The sequence below is a fragment of the Chiloscyllium plagiosum genome, chromosome 5 (assembly GCF_004010195.1).
Source record: "Chiloscyllium plagiosum isolate BGI_BamShark_2017 chromosome 5, ASM401019v2, whole genome shotgun sequence".
In the NCBI taxonomy this organism is placed as follows: domain Eukaryota; kingdom Metazoa; phylum Chordata; class Chondrichthyes; order Orectolobiformes; family Hemiscylliidae; genus Chiloscyllium; species Chiloscyllium plagiosum.
In genome coordinates this window covers 105,909,224-105,933,337 of record NC_057714.1, presented here as the reverse complement: position 1 = coordinate 105,933,337, position 24,114 = coordinate 105,909,224, and the positions used below count along the sequence as shown (strand labels likewise).

At 43.6% G+C, this 24,114-nt stretch overlaps 1 protein-coding gene across 2 annotated transcripts in view; it reads left to right on the top strand.

The window, feature by feature from the left end:
• The window catches only part of dpp6a (dipeptidyl-peptidase 6a), a 1,472,261-nt gene that overhangs the window by 163,736 nt on the left and 1,284,411 nt on the right, over positions 1-24,114 (top strand). The window contains exon 1 of one of the 2 annotated variants that reach the window (XM_043690728.1): positions 19,536-20,037. The exons of the other annotated variant lie outside the window; for it this stretch is intronic. Coding sequence (XP_043546663.1) covers positions 19,987-20,037 — 51 coding nt within the window. The 5' untranslated portion in view covers positions 19,536-19,986. Of the gene's footprint in view, positions 1-19,535; positions 20,038-24,114 lie in introns of those variants that run through there. 2 annotated transcript variants of the gene reach the window in all.

The following is a 24,114-nucleotide window of genomic DNA, read 5'->3' as shown; positions in this document are numbered from 1 at the left end:
TGAGTGGGATGTCTGGTTTGTGCACTTTAGATACTATTATAGGACAAGCCAAACAGAGAACAGCCAGGTAATTCCTAGAGGCATGGCACTCATCCACAGATTCAATCAATAAGCACATCGACCTGGACCCAATATACCGACCACTGCAACGGACAGCTGGAACTGACAACCGGAAGCGGCAGATTCAAACCACTACAATGGCGGAGGAAGGATCACAGAAGCGCTTTACAGGGGGCTCCCAAGCACTGAGGATGTCACCTAGACAGGGGACGAAACGTCTGCAACACAAATTCCCAGCTCGGCGAACAGAACCACAACAGGCATTTAGATAGGTACATGTACAGGAAGGGTTTGGAGGGATATGGGCCAGATGCAGGCAAATGTGACAAGATTAATTTTGGGTATCTGGTTGGCATGGATAAGTTGGAGTAAAATGCCTGTATCTATGCTGCACAATCTGTGATTCTATAACACTTGCCTAGTACTTTATGATGAGCAATTGTAAAATAAGTACGACAGTGTTCACAAGTGAATTAAGTGAGGTTTGATTTAAAAGTTTAAAAATTACTCAGGAGGATTGCCTGTTATACTAAAACACAGAAATGCTTTAATTTTAAGTAGAAAGCAAAGAAGATTACAGTAAGAATGGTTACATTAACTATATTATTTTAGTTTGAGTGTGCCCCCTACTGGATTGACATGTAATGCCATCACATCACATGGCAACAGGAAACATATTACAAATGCTGGATATTTGAATTAAAAACAGAAGAATCACCACACACTGCAGCACAGACGAATTTCGGAAAACAGAGTAGAACCACCTATACAACGTATTCAAGAAGAACGGATACTTAAAAAATACAGTCCGCAGATTCCTCATGAACAAACCATGACAAGCAGACGAAACACAGCCAGAAACCCTAACCACCTTACCATATTTCAAAAAAGTCTCAGAAATGACAGCCAGACTACTAAGACCCCTCGGAATCCTAGTAGCACACAAACCCACCAACACTCTGAAACAAAAACTAACAAACTTAAAAGATCCAGTACAACCCATGGACAAAACCAACGTCATCTACAAAATTCCATGCAAAGACTGCCACAAACACTACGTAGGACAAACAGGAAGAAAGTTAGCCACCAGGATACACAAACACCAGCTAGCCACAAAAAGACACGGCCCTCTCTCCCTCGTAGCCCTACGCACGGATGAAAAAAAACCCACCATTTCGACTGGGACAACTCATCTATCCTGGGGCAGGCTAAGCAAAGACATGCCAGAGAATTCCTAGAGGCCTGGCATTCCAACTACAACGCCATAAACAAACACATAGATCTAGATGCCATCTATCAACCCCTCAGAAAACGAACAGGAAATGACATCACCACAGACCCCAGGAACCCCATCCAGGACAAACATATGAATAGAAAGCAGGAGACAACAGCTTCACTTCACTTGGAGGTCGCCACTGATGACGTTACCTAGCCAGGTAATGAAACGTCTGGATACCAAACCTACCGCTCAGCGAGCAAACCTACACCCTAGAAGAATCTCAATATACACATTAGGATCCTTGGCATCTTGAAGAAAAGAAGACCATTTGATATTTTGGCTTTGGACGTTTTGCAGAACCCATGGGAAAAGGTCCTTATGAAAGCATCAAAAATTTTTCTACACAATGATGATTCTCTGTTTTTACTCTCAACATGGCAGTCACTCTGGCTGAGAGTCATTCCACTGAAATACAAAATAAGCTGATGTACTGAAAGTACATCAGATCGTTGGGAAGAATCTGTAGTGACATTTTAAATATATCCAACTTGACAAAATTTTTAGCAGTAGCATTATTACCCTAAACTGATAATCACCATTCCTTAATTGAGCAAGGGTGATTTCATACATTAATTTAACTTAAATTAATTTGGACAGCATGATTTATTAACTAGTTTCCTTCTGATTATCAGCACTAACCTTTGCATGGAAGGCATCCTTGATGGGTTGTCTTTGCTTTCACATCTGATCAAGGGGAGATTTACCACACTTGGCTGAATTGAGAATGTTGTTTTTTTAGATTACTTACAGTGTGGAAACAGGCCCTTTGGCCCAAAAAGTCCACACCGATCCACCACCCACACAGACCCATTCACCCCTTCACCTAACACTACGGGCAATTCAGCATGGCCAATTCACCTAACCTGCACATTTTTGGCTTGTGTGAGGAAACCGGAGCACCCGGAGGAAACCCACGCAGACACGGGGAGAATGTGCAAACTCCACACAGACAGTCGCCTGAGGCAGGAGTTGAACCTAGGTCTCTGGCGCTGTGAGGCAGCAGTGCTAACCACTGAGCCACCGTGTCGTGTTTTTTGTTGTTGAGTGAAGCTGGTCAGCAGTCTATTTGCATGACTACCCTGCTTTCAGTCATCACCATTTTTGTCTTTGAACTTATGCAGCACCCAAATCCAGAAAGGGGAAGTGGAAATTCGGTCAGCAAGTCCAAAATAATGCCAACATCAAGGTGAATTCTTGTTATTTGTCAATTTTGGTCCTGGTTATGTAGGAGACCAGAAAAGTACAGGATGTAAAGGATGACGGAATAGAATGTAAGTTTATTGTCACATGTACTGCTACATGAAACATACAGAAAAAAGTTTTAGAAGTTGCCCCGCCATGGTGCCAAAGTCATACATAATTAAAACAAGTAAAACTAAGACAAAGTTCATGACAGTTCAGTTAGTGGTTCCTGGGCTCTGGAAAGCTGATGTGGAATGATGGATTATCCAAACGATGCAGCCAGGGTGAGACTGCCACACAAGGCCACTGGATACTAGGCCGAAAGCCTCCGCTAAAGAAGACCGCCATACCGGCAAACAAATCAAGGCAAAAGATTTAAATCTATCTTCATCCAGAAAGACCAAGAGAGCAATCCAACTCAGCATTCTCCTGAGGTTCCAGTGTCAAGAATGGCAGTCTACGGCCAATTTGATTCAGTCCACTGGATATCAAAGAAGAGCTGCAGACACTGCAAAGGCAAAGGACTCTGGTGATATTCCAGGAATTCGACTTGTGCTTCAGTACTCGCCATGTCCTTAGGATACTGCGTTCAAATTCTGGTCGCCCTCCTACAGGAAGGATGTTGTGAAACTTGAGAGGATGCAGAAAAGATATACAAGGGTTTGATGTATACGGGAGTGGCTGAATAGGCTAAGGCTTTTTGCCCTGGAGCATCAGGTGCTGAGGGGTGACCTGATAGAGGTTTATAAAGTCATGAAGGGCATGGCCAGGTCTGCTCCAGTAAAGCTGCAATAATGGCATCGAACCAACAATGTGGAAAAATGGATAAAAAGCAGGAGACGACTGTGGACAGTCATTGCAGGCATGATGGGCTGAACAGCCTCTGCACTGTAATGATTCTGTGATTTTGAAACTCAATCTGGCCAGATCCCAGTCATCACTCTGCTCTCGAATCATCAGCAAAGAGGTGGAGGGTGTTGTTATCAGCAACACTTGGTGAGTAATAACCTGTTCCCTAGAGCTCAGATTCGGTCTTGCCAGAGCCACTGCCAACACAGCTGTGTATCTTGTGAGGAGACTCTACCCAACTGTTGTCTGCTTAAACTGTTGAATGTTCCAGCCAGTGGCTGTGTTATATGTCAGAATGGTTAAGCTTCAGCTTGATCATAGGTTAACCCTTTCATATTCAGTATCACATACAAACTCTTCACCCCCCCTAAAGCATTTTTCCACTTGTACGCCTCTATCAGGTTGTTCCTCAACCTTCGCTGCTCCAAAGATAACAACCTGATCTTATCAAGACTCACTTCCTCACTGAAATGCTCCATCCTGGGAATTCCGTCAATGTCTTTCATGGAAGAACATTGCGCTGAAGGAAGTAATAGTTTTGTTTTCAGCACCATGTACCGGATGCAATCTCTCTCAAGAGGTTGGACATCTTTTACTCAGAGAGTAGTAAGGACATGGAATGCCCTACCTGCCAATGTAGTCAACTCAGCCACATTAGGGTGATTTAAACAATCCTTAGATAAGCACATGGTTGATGATGGGATTGTGTAGGGGGACGAGCTGTGAATAGTTCACAGGTCGGCGCAACATCAAGGGCCTAAGGGCCTGTTTTGCGCTGTATTGTTCTATGTTCTATGTTCCATCATGCTTTGTCTTTCGCCTTATGTTGTAGCTCTTTTCTTGTGCCAACATTGACTGATATTGACTGTTCTGGGTCAGCCCTGTGTACAGCAGATTGCTGTGCTGTCACTATGAGTTTGATTAAAAGTTCACCCATGATCTCAGGTGGACTGCATTGCTTAATGTTAGCTACAGCAGTTGGTAGACGTCTTAAATCTTCCTGATAGTTGTCCTCTCAGGACTCTCTAGTGGTATCAAGGATGGAAAATATTTCCTGTACCCCAGTTAAATCAGCACCTTCTTCCATTCTGATAATGTGAAATAAATGTCGGACTCTTCACTTTTACTGGTCGACATTTCTTCTTGCACTCAGTCATTAATCTTGGAAAAAGTGAGGACTGCAGATGCTGGAGACCAGAGTTAAAAAATGTGGTGCTGGAAAAACACAGCAGGCCAGGCAGCATCCGAGGAGCAGGAGAATCGACGTTTCAGGCATAAGCCCTTCTTCAGGAATCATTCCTGATGAAGGGCTTATGCCCGAAACATCGATTCTCCTGCTCCTCGGATGCTGCCTGGCCTGCTGTGTTTTTCCAGCACCACATTTTTCAACATTAATCTTGGAAGACCTACACATTCTTCCTTCCACTGTGTGTGTTTTCCTAGGTCAGACAATGGTAGTTTTCTTATGAAATAGTTGAACTAAATCCATGAATCACAGGATGTTGAGGGTAAAACATGTTTCCTGACTCAAGTAAGGTTTATTGGCCTGGATGATAGTATTCTCAAACATCCAGTATTCTTTATGTTGTAGTGGCACTGTATTAATCCTTTAACCATAGGTGTCACTGCACCTGCAACACATACCTTTTCGTTTGTAGGTTATACTTGTGTTTTAATCCAGGTGTTCAGTCAGGTTAGACCATGACACCCATCCCCATAGCAAACTTAAATTTCATTGCAAACCCATTGACGTGAATATATTTGGTCCTATCTGATTCTGACCAATCACCAATTCCTCCTCGGGACACACAGGACTTTTCTCGGAGGGACGCATATCTTGCATATCAAATAATGCTGATCTTGTTAACGTTGACCTTGTCTAGCACACATCCTATGTGGTGTAACCTGTATGCCTTACTCGACCTTGCTTACTATGATCTACCTGTAATGCTCGCAAACAAAGATTTCCACTGTACTTAGCTACATATGATAACAAATCAAATCAAATCATAAATCCTATCATATCATCTATACTGACAGAGGCATATATTCATATAAGGATATTCCAACTAGTGGTGTTTTTCCACTGTGTTAACTTGTTTAAGTGTGTGCCCAAAATGGACACTCTTTATATGGAAGTGATATTCCCATGACATAGCTGGACATTTTTTTTCTTGTCAGGTGTAACAAAATTGATAATGACTGTTATAATCTGCTGGGCAAAAGTAAGAACTGCAAATGTTAGAAACCAGAGTTTAGACAGAGTGGTGCTGGAAAAGCACAGCAGGTCAGGCAGCATCCGAGGAGCAGGAAAATCAACGTTTTGGGCAAAAGCCCTTCATCAGGAATAGAGGCAGGAAGCCTCTGGAGTGGAGAGATAAATGGGTGGGGGTGGGGGGGGGGGGAGGCGTTCTGAGGAGAAGGTAGCAAAGAGTATAATAGGTGAGAGAGATTATAATCTGCTGCTTTGCTCCCATTTGATGTTCGCTTATCAAGAGGTTGTCCAAAACATTTGCATTTTATAAAGTTTATAGATTATTTTAGTCTTTCGGAGTACAGCTGTTCTTCAGCTGAAAGGATTTGTTGATGATCTTTCCCAGTCTCTGCTTTCAAGACAATGAGGATAGGTTATTCCAAAATTAATCACCCTTGAATTATGGAAGATCAAATTAAGATTGATTATAAAAGGCAAGAACAATTCTGTCTCTTATCAACTCCACCTGTAAAACTGCACATTCACATGTTTTAACCTTAACTCATTTGTAAATTTGTCTACAGAATCAACCTGAAGGTTCACTTTTCTATATCATCTTGCTCATTCATTAATTCTAACTGTTCTGCAACTAGTTGTCAAAGACTTTTATCACACCATTGAAGGTATCTGTATGTTTTATTTTCTAGTGAGTGATAATATCATCTACCAATGGATTAAGTTTAATGATGTATTATCTTATTCTGCTTCTCATTTGACGTTTGGCTTCTATATCTCAAATTGTTTCCTCCATAATATCCTTTGTTTCTCCATCAGGAATATCTCTGATATGAATCTGACTGGAAGTGTACTGTCTTTCTTGATTTCTGCTTCATATCTTGATGAAGCTAATTATTTTAAAGTGTTTTGAATCTGAATTGTTCAATAATCTCAATGTCATATTCAGAAATATTGTTTCAATTTAAGTTATTGTAAAGTCTAATTAAATCTTCAGAGTTATTTTTATTTTCCAGTCTTTGATTGATTCTTCATAATTGTTGATTACGTCTGACTATTGTAATAAAGTTTTAATTTGTATTTGCTGGTTGTTCTGAAATGACTGACTGCTTTCAACCTTCTTAAAATCTCTTGACTTGTAAAAGCTGGTGTAACTGTCTCATCTTTTACAGTTCCTTATTCTTTAACTTTTCTTGTCATCTAGAGTTCCTTGCTTTTTAAATTGCTTCTCTTTTACATCTCTCTGCTTGTAAAAGCTCTTGTTGTAAAATCCCCCAAATGGTGGGAGCATTTTAGAAAAAGAGTTTGGGGAAACTGGATTTGTATTCTCTAAGAGTTTTGAAGAATTAGATTATCTCTCACTCTAACTTAAAAGGTTCCTACAGGGCATGCAAGGGTTTTTGTAAGTAGGCTGTTTCCTCTGGCTGGCTAGTCAATGTAACTAATTTCACAGATCCTTTGGCAGCTGTGTCTACAATCCCAGCTGATAGGATTTCTTTCAGGAAGTTTGAAATTCAGACAAGCATTCATAGTGAGATTCCATTCAACAATTATATCTCCAGAGCTAAATACATTAACAGCAATTGAAGTCAGCCAGAAGCTTAGTCATTTGTTCTGGCTTTGAAACAGTCAGTCAAATGTCTGACTTAAATTTAAATAAAACTGTAGAATGAAATAGGCCAAACAATACATTCAAATTTAAGTTGTGATGTTGTATAATGCAGAATATTACTTTATCAGTGAATAATGCATCTGAAGACTTTTGCATCTCCATAATGTTATTCAATGTAATGGTCACTTTTTAAAAAAAAACACAAAGCCCTAAAATCACTGACTGTAATAAGAATAGATATATAGATTAGATTAGATTAGATTAGATTAGATTACAGTGTGGAAACAGGCCCTTCGGCCCAACAAGTCCACACCGACCCGCCGAAGCGAAACCCACCCCATACCCCTACATTTACCCCTTACCTAACACTACGGGCAATTTAGTATGGCCAATTCACCTGACCCTGCACATCTTTGTGACTGTGGGAGGAAACCGGAGCACCCGGAGGAAACCCACACAGACACGGGGAGAACGTGCAAACTCCACACAGTCAGTCGCCTGAGGCGGGAACTGAACCCGGGTCTCTGGCGCTGTGAAGCAGCAGTGCTAACCACTGTGCCACCGTGCCGCCCACATATAATTTGCACAGCATTTTATTACGACATATGAATTTGGCAACATCTTTTAATTTACTCATCCTAAAGTTTTTGACCGCAAGTCAACTTTCTTCCATGCTTTTCAACACCTGTGAGTTGGTGTGAACCACGTCACCTTCAGTTCTGATCAGGTGACACGAAAATACCATTAAATGTCTAAAATAGCCATTTCCACCATGTAGCGGAAACTTCAGGCCATCTGTACCTGGGCTTTTGACCTGCCCTCTGTGACCCCATTCTCTGTAAAATTGCTGATGATGGGAATAGAGTTGGCAATCTGACACCAGCTATTTTTAAGGTGCTCTTGAGGTGAGTCAGCTCCACTTTGGTGGGGGATATCCAGAAGGTGGACTTTCATCATACAGTGTTCAAGTGGAGCATGGTTCCGAATGCAGCAGAGTTTGGTTAAGGGAACAGACTGAAAAGAATTGGCCAAAGAAAACAGTGGATAACCACCAAGGGAACATGCACAAAAGGTATTAAAACAATATTTTTTAAAACATAGGATCAGTCAGAGCTTACTTCGCTAAAACTTTAGTACCCTTAAAGAGTCAGGCATAATTTTCTAAATCTGTTTTCAAAGCAGGTCAAGATAAAAGATTTGTGCTTCATTTTGAAAACTCTCACAAATCCCATGTGCCTTAAGGGGAGCAGAAATTTATTCAGGTCGCTTTTCAAGCTGAGAATGGGCACAAACCTGACAGGTAAGTTGTCAAGTGGTTGACCTTCTCATCATAACCAAATGGAGAAAATATTGTAATGTCACATGGAGTGATTGGGTCAAACGCTCTGCTTCATTGTTATAACTTGCGTGTATTCTGGTTTTGTTGTATTGATCCTCAGGATTTCCGAGAGTAAGCAAGACAGCATCTCCATGCTTTCTGATTGTTTTGTAATATGATTCCAAATGCCATCAGCAGAATCTACTTTTGAAAGATATGATTCCAATCAAAGGTTATATATTCTAACATTATCAGAATAATCAGAACCCATGTTGATATAATTGACAATGTCACACTGGTGCCTGGAAAAAACAATGTAAATTTATGTTTTTGCTGAATAATTTGCGTATAGATGTTATCATTCAAGTGTATTCAAGGACTTGTATCATGTTAGAGCAGCTGTCTAGACTTTCTTTTTAAAAATAGTAAAACAGTGATAGTATACTGCAAGTAAATACTTCCCCTTTAATATTATTGCTACATGCAGTTGTCTATTAGCCATGACAACGCAGCCTGCTTCCATGGCACCCCATCCACCAACTTAAACATTCTCACTGTCTTTCTCCACCAACACAAAATGTCAGCAGTGTGCACCGTATACACTATTCACTGCGAGAACAGCCAAGGCCCTTTTTATTAGTATCTTCCAAACCTGAAACTTTGACAACTTCTCAAATGGCAAAGGCAGCAGATGGATAGGAACACCACCACCTGCAAGTATCCTTCCAAGCTAAACACCGCCCTGACTTGAAACTGTGTTGATGTGCCTTCACAGTTTCTGGGTCTGAATCCTTGAACTATCTTCCAAACAGCAGCATACTACCGTCTGAGGACAACAGTTGCTCAGGAAAGCAGGTCGCTATAAACTTTAAAGGCATTTAGGGATGAGTGACAGGTGCTGGCCCAGTCAATAATATCCACACCCTGTGGAAAAAAAAGTAGTCAATGGTTCAGAAGATTTTTGATTATCTACTCCCCAAGGAAGTCCCTTTACTCTTCCCTTTGCATTACTGAAGATCACAGCTTGTTTACTCATGCATCAACCCCGTGTTGGCTCCTGGTTCCCAGGCCATTGCCACAGTTAGAACTTAGTCCTGTTACACAGAGAAAGATTCCAACATCTATTGGACACTAAGCAAAACTAATGGTGAGATACCTGTGGGAAAATGGCCATGTGAAGATGTTATGGGACAGAGTTCAACTTGTAAGTGACTGACGCCTGGAGACTCTAACATTAGTAGTGCAGTAAAGATAGGGCTAGATGGAGTTGTTAACATGGGCCAAGCAGGAAGCCCTGGCTGACCCATATAAACAAGAGATTCAGAATCTCCTCAGTTCAGGAAACAGTCTACGAGCTGGCTGACCACAGCCAATGTACTGTGCACAAGTAAATAAAAGGATACTTGGTGACAGGATACCAGCCTCTGTGCAGTAATTTCAATTGGAGTGCTTCGTGTTATGACCAATATCTATTCCTCAATCAACCTAGTGTGAGTCAGTATAATGAAAGAAAGTAAAAAATCCATGTAATGGATTTAATACTACCAAAATGGATCTCATTGGGAACCAGTGGAAACCCTGTATTGTCTCAGTGGGGGAGGTCGGGCACTTGACTGGCCAACATCGGACCTTCCCTGGTTCTTGGGACCACAGCAGCAGAAAGCCTGCCCACAGAGAGCTGCGAAGTCAGTTTGAGGTCAGCAACTCTACATTACACCCAGGGTCAATGGGAGCAGTGGTTGCTGCCACTGGTAACACAGTGAGCCAAAGAACAAAGAAAATTTACAGCCCAGGAACAGGCCCTTCAGCCCTCCCAAGTCTGTGCTGATCCAAATCCGCTGTCTAAACCTATCGCCCAATTTCTAAGGATCTGTATCCCTCTGCTCTATACCTACTCACGCATCTGTCCAGACGCATCTTAAATGGATCTACTGTGCCTGCCTCTCATACCTCTGCTGGCAATGCGTTCCAGGCACCTACACCCTCTGTGTAAAGTACTTTGCGCGTGTATCCCCCTTAAACCTTTCTCCTCTCACGTTGAACGCGTGACCTCTTGCTATTGAATCCTTCACCCTGGGAAAAAGCTTATCTTTATCCACCCTGTCTATACCCTTCATGATTTTGTAGACCTCAATCAGGTCCCCCCTCAATCTCCTTTTTTCTAATGAAAACAATCCTAACCTACTCAACCTCTCTTCATAGCTAGCACCTTCCATACCAGGCAACATCCTCGTTAACCTTCTCTGCACCCTCTCCAAAGCGCCCACATCCTTTTGGTAATGTGGCGACCAGAGCTGTACACAGTATGCTAAATGCGGCCAAACCAATGTCTTATACAATTTTAACATGACCTGCCAGCTCTTATACTCAATATTCTGTCCAGTGAGGGCAAGCATATCATATGCCTTCTTGACTGCTCTATCCACCTGTGCAGCCACATTCAGAGTACAACAGACCTGAGCTCCCAGATCTCTCTGCTCATCAACTTTTCCCAAGACTCTTCTGTTTACAGTACAGTTCGCTCGAGAATTAGACTTCCCAAAATGCATCACCTCACCTATGTCTGGATTGAACTCCATCTGCCACTTCTCCACCCAACTCTCCAGTCTATCTATATTCTCCTGTATTCCTTGACAGTACCCAATGCTTTCTGCTACTCCACCAATCTTCATGTCACCTACAAACTAATTGATCAGATCAACAATGTCCTCTTCCAGATTATTTATGTATATCATAAACAACAGTGGCCCCAGCACTGATCCCTGTGGAACACCACTGGTCACCTTTCTCCATTTTGAGAAACTCCCTTCAACTACTACTCTCTGTCCCCTGTTTCTCAACCAGTTCTTTATCCACCTAGCTAGAACATCCTGAACACCATGTGACTTCACTTCCTCCATTAGTTTACTCTGGGGAACCTTATCAAATGCCTTACTAAAATCCATGTATATGACATCTACAGCCCTTCCTTCATCTATCAAGTTGGCCACTTTCTCAAAGAACTCTATTAAGTTAGTAAGGCACGATCTCCCCTGCACAAAACCATGTTGCCTATCACTGATAAGCCCATTCTTTTCCAAATATAAATAGATTTTATCCATCAGTATTTTCTCCAGCAACTTTCCCACCACTGACGTCAGGCTCACTGGTCAGTAGTTACCTGGAATATTCTTACTACCCTTCTTGTACAGGGGACCACATGAGCAACCCTCCAGTCCTCCAGCACCTCACCTGTATTTAAGGATGCTACAAAGATATGTGTCAGGGTCCCAGCTATTTCCTCTCTCACCTCCCCCAGCAACCTGGGATAGATCCCATCCAAATCTGGGGATTTGTCCATGTTAATATCCTTTAGCCTACCCAACACATCTTCCCTACTTATGTCAACGTGATCCAGAGTAGACAAACCTCTGTCTCTAATCTCAACATTCAACATGTCCCTCTCCTCAGTGAACACTGATGCAAAGCAATCATTGAGAATCTCACCCATTTTCTCAGGTTCGACACACAACCTTCCTTTCTTATCCTTTAGTGGACCAACCCTTTCTCTAGTTACTCTCTTGCTTCTTCTATATAAATAAAAGGCCTTATGATTCTCCTTAATTCTGCTCGCTAAAGTTATTTCATGACCCCTTTTAGCCCACTTGATTTCGCGTATAGGATTTGTCCTACTCTCCCAATATTCCTCCAGGGCCCGTTCTGTTCTTAGCTGCCTGGCCCTTATGTACGCTTCCCTTTTGCTCTTGGCTGGTTGCACGATTTCTCCTGTCATCCGTGGTTCACAAATCTTGCCCTTCCTATCCCTTGTTTTCAAAGGATCATGCCTATCCTTCACTATCTTCACCTATCTTTGAAAACCTCCCACATATCAAATGTGGACTTCCCTTCAAATAGCTGCTCCCAATCCACATTTCCCAGCTCCTGCCGAATTTTGATATAACTGACCTTGGCCCAGTTTAATACTCTTTCTGTAGAGCTTGAATTACAAAAGGCTAGCATACAGTGCAACAACTGATTAGAAAAGCTTACAGAATGTGAGTATTTATTGTTCGGGGAAATGAAAGTAAGGAGGTGATGCTTCAGTTACGCAGATCATCGGTCGGAGTGTATCTGGAGTACTGCACTGTGTTAGTCACCTTACTATTTTGGAGCGCACAAGACCATAAGACATAGGAGGAGGAGTAAACCATTCAGCCCATTCAGTCTGCTGCACCATTCAGTAAGATAATAGCTGATCTGATATCCCTCAACTTCAGTTTGCAACCTTTTCCCTCATTGCCCTTGAGTTTCTTACTGATTAAAAATCAGCCAGGAATAGACTTAATGACTCAGCCTCAACTGTCCTTTGTGGTAAAGAATTCCTCAGATCTACTACCCTCTTAAAAAAAAATTACTCCTCATTTCTGTCTTAAATGTGCGACTCCTTTTCTGAGATTATGGTCCAACACTCTTCCATGGCGGAAGCCTTTTAAGTCCTCTAAGAATCTTTTATGTTACCATCAGGTTGTCTCTCATTCTTCTATATTCCGAGTACAGCCCAACCTATTCAATCTGTCCTCATAAAACAGTCCCTCCATACCTCGGGTCAGCCTAGTTAACTACCTTTGAACTGCTTCCGATGCCTTAAATATATTTCCTGAGATAAGGAGCCCAAAGCTGTTCTCAGTATTCAAGCTGTGGTCTGACTAATTCCATTTTTATTAGTACAGTTTTAGCAAAATCTCCATACTTTCATATTTCATTCCCTTTGAAATGAAGGCCCACATTCCATTTGCATTCCCCATTACCCACTAAACTTAGATGCTAACTTTTTGTGATTCATAAACAAGGAGTCACCAAATCCCTCTGTTCTTGAGCTTTCTGCAGTTTTTTCTCTATTTAAATGCTATTCAGCCCCTCTATTCCTCCTGCCAAAATGCATAATCTCACATTTCACCACCACCACCGCCCCCCCCCCACCCCCATTATGTACCATCTGTCAAGTTTTAGTCCACTCACTTAACCTGTCTATCTCCCTCTGCAGATATGTTGAGTCACCCTCACCACTCCCTTCCCCTTTAATTTTGTGTCATGCACAAACCTGGCTACAGTACATTCCCTTCTCATCCAAGCCACTCATCGATGTTGGTAATGGTTACTGGATGAATGTCTGGAATGGGTTGGTTGCTTTATGAGGAAAGGTTGGATAGGTTGGGCTTGCATTCACTGGAAGTTAGAAGAGTAAGAGGCAACTTAATTGAAATATGCAAGATCTTGCAGTATCTTCAAAGGGAGCATGTTGAAAGCAGGGTGTCTAGAATGAGGGGACACTGTTTAAAAGTAAGAGATAACCTATATGTTTGTTGGCATTCTGCAGATATTAAGAATTACTGTCATGCATAGTGTACTTTGAAAGTCACTCATTTGGGATTTTGGCTCCCATCTGACTTGTTGTGCCTTGATTTTTGCGTCAGGATACTTTTGTGTGCTTATCAAGATGAGAAAGATCAATGCTTGAGAGTGAATAGATATCCCTTTTTTGAATAATATGTATCAATATTAAGCATGTAGCTTAACAGAAGCTTCTTGTCTGATTCATGGACACCCAGGCACAGATGTGACCGTGAAAGAGAGGCAGACAGTCAGGCATAAAGTCTCTGTCTGCTGCCTGGACATGTTAGTGACTATTTTAGCCAGTCCCAGAAGCAGACCCATGGACCAGATCGAGGATAATCAAGACCTGGTGCAGTCTGCTTGAAGGACTATAATGTGAAATTTACATGTCTTTATTTTTTTAAGTTATTCCTCAGCTCCTGTACTTAAATACCTTTGTACCTAAGCTGGTGCCATAAGTAGCAACTTTGAAAAACTGTTCACTGCACTCGTGAGTACATGTGACGTTAAACTTAATTCTAATATGAGACTGAAAAGAAAGTCTCCTCTCACAAGGAATTGTCAGCCTTTGGAAGCTCTTCCTCAAAAAGGTAGTGGGAACAGTATCTTTGAATAAGTTCATTGCTGAAGCAAATTATTGGTAAACAATAGGATGAAAGTTTATTCGGGCCTGGTCAGAATTTGAAAGAATCCATCATTGTTTTGTTGAATAGTGGAGCAGAATAGCCTAGCTCTCATCCTGACTCCTATGCTTCTCCATGTTCATAGAAAACCTTTACAATCCTAACAGCATTAGACTAGACAAGGTAAACAAAGGAAGGATGTTTCTGATGACCAAGAGGTCCAGAAACAGGGGGTCAATCTAAGGATATGGGATTGGTCAATTAGGATTGAGATGAGACCTTTCTTCACCTGGGCAGTGGGGACCTGTGAAGTTCTTTGTCACTGAAAGTCGCTGAGACCAAAATATTGAATGTTCCCTAGAAGGGGTTAGATGTAGTTCTTGAGACGAAAGTGATCAAAGGGTATGGAGAGGAAGGAGGAACAGGGTGCTGAGATGGATGAGCAGGAATGATCCTATTGAAGGGCCGAATGGCCTGGTCCTATAGTTTATGTTTCCACTCTTTTAAACTTTAACAAAATTGGTTTAAACAAACTTTGCTGGGGCACTGTAAACTAAATCACAAAGCAATGGTCAATGGAAGTATGTAAGGGGATGGAAACTTGCTCAGTGAGAATAACATTATTGTGGTGATGACCAATCCCAGCCCCTACAGTCTCTAAAAGGCCTCTATCGTGCTGGTGAGCACTGTGCGCTGCCAATTCATGGACACCTGAGCACAGATATAACCATGACACAGAGGCAGACAGTCAGTCACAAAGAACTGGCCCACTTCCCCTTAATAAGGACATACTTTGGCCAGACCCATGAGGAGGCTGTCCCTGTCCACTTGCCTGTGTCCACGTTCCCCTTGAGAAACACTGCAGTCAACTGGAAGAATCTCTCTCCAAGGCATTAGCTCACCTGTGACCTTGACTTCTCCAGTTCTCCCCTTCTACCTATGATTTGGTCACTTCTCAGACAAAATAAATGAACATTGTCAGTGCTGGTGCAGGGAGTGGCCTGGAGTGTTTCTTCTGCACACCCTTTTATTCCGTTGCTTGGGTGGGCATTGAAGAATTTCCCCCCGTGATGGGTGGTTTCATTTTAAAGGTGGCCCCCTTGACTTCTCAACCAGCTCTCGCGGTTCAGGAAAAGAGCGAAGCTTCGCCTAGATTGTTTCCAAACGAGACGTGTGCTTTTTAATGAGGAGTGCAGCTGAGAAGGCGAGCAAAGAGGTACACACACATACACAGAGCCCTGGACAGAGACAGCTGCCTAGTGTGACCTATAAGGGGCGCTTGAGTCACATTGGAAAACACAATCACATCTGGGCTGGAGGGGTTTCTGTGAACCGGCGCCTGTTGGTTGCAGATGGGATTATAATTGAATTGCAATCAAACATACACAACCGAGACAGCCGCCAGAGACTCGTGCATCATTTTGGAAAATGAGTCAAAGTTCTTTTTTGCACAGTGAGACGGGGACAGTTCTGTCTTGATTCAAGGCGTCCAGTGTCTGCGATCATTAGACGGAAAGAAAATGTTTTAAAGTAACGAATGTGGTGGCGGGGACTGCCTGCAGTTTACAGTTTCCACAATAAATTGTTAAATTGAGACGGCACAGCCTATCCGAGGGGGGAGGGAACTGGAGACGAGAGACGGTGTGATGAAATACATATCGCTGCCTGAACAGGACAAGAGCTGGCAAGTGACTCGGTCTGTTTGTCTCTGAGCAGAATAGCGGTTTGTATTAAGAAGGTAATACATCATGTAGCTCAGGAAAGGTTACAGTTGCATCGGGCTTGCAGCAAGCAGATACAAGCAATAAAAAAAACTAAGTTATATTAATGAATAATACACAGGGAAGCGGAACGTGTCTTTGAGCATTTAATCTTCAAAGGCACTAGTGCACAGTAGTATTACAAGAAAGAAAAACACACGTGTTTATACGGCGCCTTTCGGTTGGGTATTGCAATGGAGAAGATGAGACGGTCAATTTATGCACAGCAAGCTCTCTTCAAAGACATGACCTCCCCGGGAGTAGGTACTGACAGTGTTGAGCCAGGAGAAACTATTGACCGAGGCAGCTCGTTAGCAGCTCTTCATTTTTCTCTTTTTCACTCCTGGCCAGGCTAGCATTTCTCTCTGAAGGCCATGTTCAGCTGTTGACTTGAGAGGCCAGGTCGGTGGCAGCTTTCAGAACAGCACTGCCATGGATCTGGAGCCATTTGGGACCAGACCGGGCGAGGACAGCAGCTTTCCGTTCAGCAAGGGCGTTACTGAACCACATATTTCCTTTCTTTCTCTCTCTCAAAGCACAGGACATTGTGCCCCCCATTATTAACCTTCCCGTTTTATTCCCAAAGGCAGGCCTGACTCACAGCACCACAACCTCCACCATGGATAGGAGGCACAGGAAGGAAAGAATAGGAGTAGGCCATTCAGCCCTTCCAGAGCTTGCCCCATCATGCAATGTGATCATGGCTGATGCATCACCTTAATGTATTTTGTTCACCGCATCTCCACAACCTTGTATCTACTGGTATTATACCGATTTCTACCTTAAACATACTCAGAGACTGAGGTTCTACAGCCTTCTATGGTGGACAGTTCCAAAGCTTCACAATCCTATGAGTAAAATAAATTCTCATAATCTGGGAGCTAAGTGGTATTCCCCTTTTTAACTTGTGCCCTCTGCTTCCAGACTCCCAAACCAGGGGAAACATCTTACCTGCACCAGGTCTGTTCCCTTTCAGTATTTTGTAAATTCCAATGAGATTACCTCTTCAAAACTGGGGAGAATACAGACCCAGTTTTCCCATCTCTCTTCCTAGGACAGCCCCATCATCCCAGGAACAAGTCTTGTGAAGTCCCTGTATGGCAATAATATCTTTCCTGAAAGATGGAGACCAAAATTAAGGACAGTACTTTGCATGTGCTGTAACCAATCTCTTTCACAATTGAAGTAATGCAGACAAGGCCTGAAGATACTTTCTAATTAACCCATTGAGAGATGCTACTACAAACATCTGGAGCAGGTGGAACTTGAATTGAGGCCTCCAGGCTGCGAGATTGGGACATTATTACAGTGCTACAAGATACATCGCAATACCTGAATCTATTTGAACCAGAGAAGGATTGAATGTCCTGTTTTCTGCACCAATTTGAGCCACACTGACCTTCCAGCCAACTTAGAAACACCCAAAGAGTGGGGATTGTTGTGACAACATACATTTTCACACTCATCTTGTAACATGGATCCATGGTTAGTGAAACTATGAGACCTCAATGTATTATTGTGACACCAAATGGCAACACACCTCTTATGCCCTGCCATTGGCATACGTTGGGAGATTGTACAAGTTGCTGCTAGCTTGACTGGGTTATGAATGGTCCTTCCTTGACCTTCAAGTCCTGGAATGGGATTTGAACATAGACTTTCTGGCTCAGAGGCAGGTACTGTCTCTTGAAGTGATGTCCACTCTATATCAGATCAATCCTGCATTCTCTCTATACCACCTACCATCACCAGTACTGTCCATTTCTTCCAGATCTGTTGGATAAGCCTTGGATCCATAAATTGCCAATGTAGGACTTTAACTGGTGTGTTCAGATCAGCTGCATGGGATGTGTTCAGATCAGAGTACAATAGTGCTGTTCTCCTGCACCTCGAGGTACCATAGATATTTCATGTCCATGAGAGACAGCGTCTGGAAGCCCAGATTAAATGTTGTGGTGATGACGTTCTTGCGGGACCTGACCCTGCGTCCTGATCTGATGATGAATTCGCTACCATTGACGGAGAGGAAACTTGCATATTGTTGCCAATATGATGAGTGGAATTAATGCATCAGCTTACAATGAAGCAGAACAAAGAGCAAATGGATCTATAATTATAAAAAATAAAAATCGATGGTCTAACACAGTTTTAATTGCAAACCTCACAACACCTACACCTTTACAAAAAAATAACACAGATATGCAAAACCCATTCGGCCCGTCTAAATGGACTGTACCAAAACAGTAGCGTTCTCATCTCCAGGTGCAACTAATAAGCAAGTTGAACAAGCAAAACAGAAAACTTTTTTTTAAGGTTTAAAGGACGCAATTTTGCTTTGACTACAAAAGGAATACAGGTTTGTCTGTCGGGGTTTTGACTTCAAACCGATCGTTAGTCCGAGTATGTACCACTGGCCTTGCAGGCTCGGGCTGTTCATTAGTAGTCAAACCATTTCACAAAGGAGCCATTAATCAAGCGTCTGACAGCTCAGTTCAGCACTGACTGAATGCTGCCGGTGGAGGCAAGGTTTGGATAGATGTAGATGCATATTTTTTTTAAAAAATGTAATTAAAATGATAATAACTGGTGTTTCTGGCGGTGGCCGCGGGCTGTGTTCCATTATGATATCCTAAACGCTTAATCGGGCAGAAAAAAACCAAATAATTAAAATCGTCCATGTTTCCCCTTCATGAGTTTCCTGTAATTACAGAGGCGCATGACTCGGCTGTTCCCTTGGTCGTTCCGGTAGATTGTGAAACCCCTCCAGTGCACTGGGAACATCAATCCCCCCCCCCCCCCCACCCCCGCGCATTTTCAAACCCCCAGCTCCAACTTGAGCAGCAATTACCCAGAGCCAGTCAGGAGTGGCAGACACACTGCCAGCCCACATTCCGTTAAAAAAAACCCCCACCGGTCAACCCCAAACTCACGCCCCGGCCCAGCTACCCCGCTGTCCTTGACTTTTCAGACTATCTCTAGGTGAAAGTTTCACATTATAAATGAGAACGCACCAACCCACACCTCTGCCACCAATGCAATTTCATCAAAACAAAATCCAGGCACCTTTTCTCCCCCCACCTCCGAAAGCTTTCTTATCCGGGCTCAGAATCGAGCAGCCGAACCTAAGGAAACAAAAGGACAACCATCAGCAACTCTCACAGCGATTTCTGAATCCAATTCAGGCCAAATTGATGCAACCATAGAAACGCAATGTGTGTGTGTGTGTGTGTGTTTGGTAGTAAATTCATTCATTTCCATTGACGCTGGTACAAGCCATCTCTCAACCTCCCCCTCCCCTGTCAGAGAGCTCTTTGCTTTTTAAAATAAATGCACTTGTCACTTGCAGGAATTGAACGCTAATTCCGGTGACTTTATCGCCACTCACTTGTCCGCTCCCGCCAGAAACAAACCCAGAAGTGGCTGGACATGGGTGACCTGCCCATTTTCCAATTCGGAGTGCCCCGTTCTGATTCTCCCCTCCACATTAGACCAATCCTCCATCTTCCCGGAGGCTCCGTGGAGTCCAGCCGCTTCTAAAGTTCGGACCCGGCGCCAGGAGCTGTGATAGAAACCCGGGCTCGGACTGGGACGTCCCTCAAAGCTCTGCTGGTGCACCGAGTCCGTCTCTGGGTTGGGGTTGGTATAAACACAGAGAAAGCGAGCTAACGAGGCAACTGCTCCTCTCAGGGAAGAAAAGGCGAACTGAGAGGAAAGAGGAAGCATGAGAAAACAGTCCATGATCAAAACGGCCAAAATGCAGGGCAACGTGATGGTAAGTGAGAGGAGGGAGGACAAGGGGCGTCCGAGCGAGCGTCTGACTGAAGTCACCGGTTGTGGTTTCAAAATAACATACAGTCACTACAGTTCACACGAGCCAGTGGGGAGTATCAAGCGGTCGTTCCTTCTGTGTGAAAGGGTGAGCTGCTAACATGCAATCAGTGGGTGAAGTTGCAGAGGGATAGTGAACAGGTCTGTCTTCGTTTTCCGCCTGTAATCGAAACTAGTTTCGATGTAGGGAATTGAGAATCGTTTGTAACCATGGACATTGACTGAAATGAAAGCTTGGCTCTGCCTTGTGTGCGTGTCTTAGTCAACAGAACCGACCGGCGGTTGAATGTGCACAGGATGTGAGGAAGTGCAAAACTTCTCATCAGTTTTTTTAAAAAAGTGGGGGGGCGGGGAGGGGGGGCTGGTTTGGATAGTTTACGACAAACTCTGAATCAAAAACAGGTCCTGAAGATATGATCAGTCCAAGGAGGGCGTGTTCTTGCTAAATGATGTTACTGTCAGTCAAATCCAATGCAAAAATTAAAGACAAGAGGGCTGTTGTTTTGGTCTGATGTCACTCTAACCCCGATTGTCATGTGCTCTCGGTGGACGGGACTATAAATACGTGGGACAAACATCCCGATTCTCTAGGGAGGTTTCCGCGTGGCCCCAACCGAGCCACTGTGCTGACTCTCTCCCCTTGTCCAAATTGGCCGGATTAATCAAGGCATGATGTACAAACAGAGACTGCTTAACAAAAAAAGCCATGCCTGATTTCTGCTGTAAATTCCGAAGAGGACACGTGTAATGGGTTTACGGTTTATTTCTGCCCCTTGTTACGCCTGTCATTTTTTTTTCTGTGTAGTTCCGCTTTGTTTTATGAGATTTCCAGATCGTGCCTGAGAAACCCTCAGGAAATCACTGATGCTGCACAGAAAAAGACAAAGGCTGAAATTACAACAGTTGAAACTTTATTGCTGGAACAGCACAGCAGGTCAGGCAGCATCCAGGGAACAGGAGATTCGACGTTTCGGGCACAGGGCCTGTGCCCGAAACGTCGAATCTTCTGTTCCCTAGATGCTGCCTGACCTGCTGTGCTGTTCCAGCAATAAAGTTTCAACTTTGATCTCCAGCATCTGCAGACCTCACTTTCTCCTTGAAATTACAACAGTGCGATTTCTCTGTCTTCCCCTCCTGAAAAAAAAAGTTTGTGCAATTCCTTTTCTGTAAAACTGCACTGAGATGTGTTTTAAAACCGTCTTCCCTGACAACGCACACTGATGCAGGAATAACGGCTTGGACTGAGAGGAAGGTGAGGTGCAACTCCAGAACAAAAAGTCAGGACCAGATCACGTGTTGTGCATCTCGCAGCGACCACTGAGCCCTGTAGATTGAGTTGAGTGGGATGGAAATGAACTGAGATGATGGGAGTCTCACCTGCAGTCTGCAAAGTTATCAACTCAGTTGGGAAAGGACCCTGTGTATTCAGGGTCAGTCAAGAACTTGTGCAACTAATAGCAGGTCCTTCCCAGGATCACGAACCTGGGGAGACAGGCAGGGAGCTCAGGCAAGTGGCGAAAGGCCTAGCTCTGGATACCAACCAACCACCTGCTCACGCCCCATCCCCACTCCCCGCTACTTAGTTCTCTATGTCAAATCTGTTGATCGGGCACCGAGTGTCTTTGCACAAAAGACCTGGATGGTGCGGTTGGTTCAGCGGGTAGCTCTGCTCCTCATAGTACCAGGGTTTAATTCCCGCCTCGGGCGACTGTCTATGTGGAGTTTGCATATCCTCCCTGTGACTGTGTGCTCTGGTTTCCTCCTGCAGTCCAAAAATGTGCAGGTTAGGTGGATTGACCATTGCTAAATTGCCAGTAGTGTCCAAGGAAGTGTGGGCTGGATGAATCAGCCATGAGAAATGCAAGGTTACAAGGATAGGGTAAGGGATGGGTCTGGGTGAGATGCTGTTGGAGGGTCAGGATGGGCCAGCTGGCCTGCTTCTGCAGTGTAGGGATTCTATAATCTCACTCCCAGCACACAGATAACGTTTTAGAGGTTTTACATCCTGAATCTCCTACACAGTGAGTATCTGCCCATGGCTGGTCGAACATCAGTGGCAGTGGGAAGAGCCCCTCAGGTGGTCATTCTTTGATGGGCCCCAGTTAGCATCAGGATGGGAAAACCTGGGGTGGCAGAGCAGCTCAGTGGTTAGCACTGCTGCCTCACAGCGCCAGGGACCCAGGTTCAATCCCAGCCTTGGGCAACTGTCTGTGTGGAGTTTGCACATTCTCCCCATGTCTGCGTGGGTTTCCTCTGGGTGCTCTGGTTTCCTCCCACAATCCAAAGACATGGCAGGTTAGGTGAATTGGCCTTGCTAAATTGCCCGCAGTGTTCAGGGATGTATAGGTTAGGTGAGTTAGTGAGGGGGAGGTGTCAGGGAATGGGTCTGGCTGGTTACTCTTTGGAGGGTCAGTGTGGGCTTGTTGGGCCGAATGGCCTGTTTCCACATGTAGGGATTCTGTGATTCACTTGATTTAATCAGACTGAGGCAGAAGGAAGTGGGAGCCCTCACACTGCAGCCTCCAGCCCAGTTTAATGCCCCCTTATCTTCAGTCTTACCTCAGGAAGAGTGTTCAATTCTGCCCCATATTATCTTCTGGCGGGATAGAACTTAGTGGGCCTTAATAGCTTGCTGAGATATCCTGAATTTCCTTGAATCACAACCCCCAGATCATTCTGCAGAGTAGAATATGTAAAATGTATGAACAGGTTAGCCCCTATAAACTTTGTAGTAAAGTTAATCATATTAAAATATATTATATTCTAGTTCAAATGACAGGGACCCTTTCACATAGCCCTTACAGACTTGTTCAATAATAAGACCTGGTTAAAGAGATTAATGGCAAGAAGGTCCTGGAACCAAATCACACAAATCCAAATCTGTTGTCTTACTGTCATTTATTTTGTCCGTTATGAATTCCCACCACCATGTTGAAAATGGTAACTACCGACACAAGGTATGCTCAAAAATGCAATCCTCTGATGGTGATTCCTGGGTCATTTCCTGTCGAGATCCTGTTTAGCTGTTATAGGAATCAGAAAATGCATGAAAATGTAATTTAAAGAAATAACAAAGGAAAATGGTTGAGTGGCTTGCAATGTTTCATTTTAAATTTAATAAAAGGTTGTATACCATATCACCAAGATGGGAAAATGCATTATGAATCGTTCGTTTTCCTGCAGTAACCTTTATGTCTTGAGCTGGCACTATGTTTGCCATTTGCCATGCTAAATGTCTGTCACAATATGAAATGCAAAGGTCTCCACAATACTGAGTTTTGAGGGTGAAACAGCACATCAAGCTTCATTACATAGATTCTGTTTTTATACAATGTCTGGCTAATACTATCAGTATTTTCATGCAAGAGCGACAACTTTATGAAAGAAATCATCACTTTGTCCTGTCAGTGCTGAAACTCCTGATGTTAATCATTCACAATGCAATCTCCCAAAACATTGCAGGCATCTTGAGCACTGTCATTATCAACTAAATGTGGAAAACATCCGCCATGCTCAGAATGTGTATAAAAAAGCAACTGTTTCATGCAGAATGCACCGCATCGAAATCAGGCTGAATGCGGTAACTTAGTTTTCAGAAAGTGGCCTCCTCCTGACTTAGAGACAAAAAAACCCTGCAAATTCTGAAATCCAAAGTAGACAGGTAGGAGGCTGGACAAACACAGTAAGCCAGGCAGCATCAGGAGGTGGAAAAGGTGACGTTTTGGGTGTAATCCTTTTCAGGACTGGGGAAGGGTGTGGGGGGAGCTGTAGATAAAGGGGGAGGCGGGGGCAGGGTGGTGAGGTGGGGATAGCTGAAGACAGAGGGTATAACCTAGTTGGTCAGTGGGAGGAATTAATCTGGTTGGTGACAGGGAGGAGTGGAAGGGAGGGGGAGGGGCTCGGAAGGGAGTTGGGGATGGGATGGGAGGTTATTTGAAATTGGAGAACTCAACGTTGAGTCCTCCGGGCTGTAGGCTGCCCAGGCGGAAGGTGAGGTGTTGTTCCTCCAATTTGTGGTGTG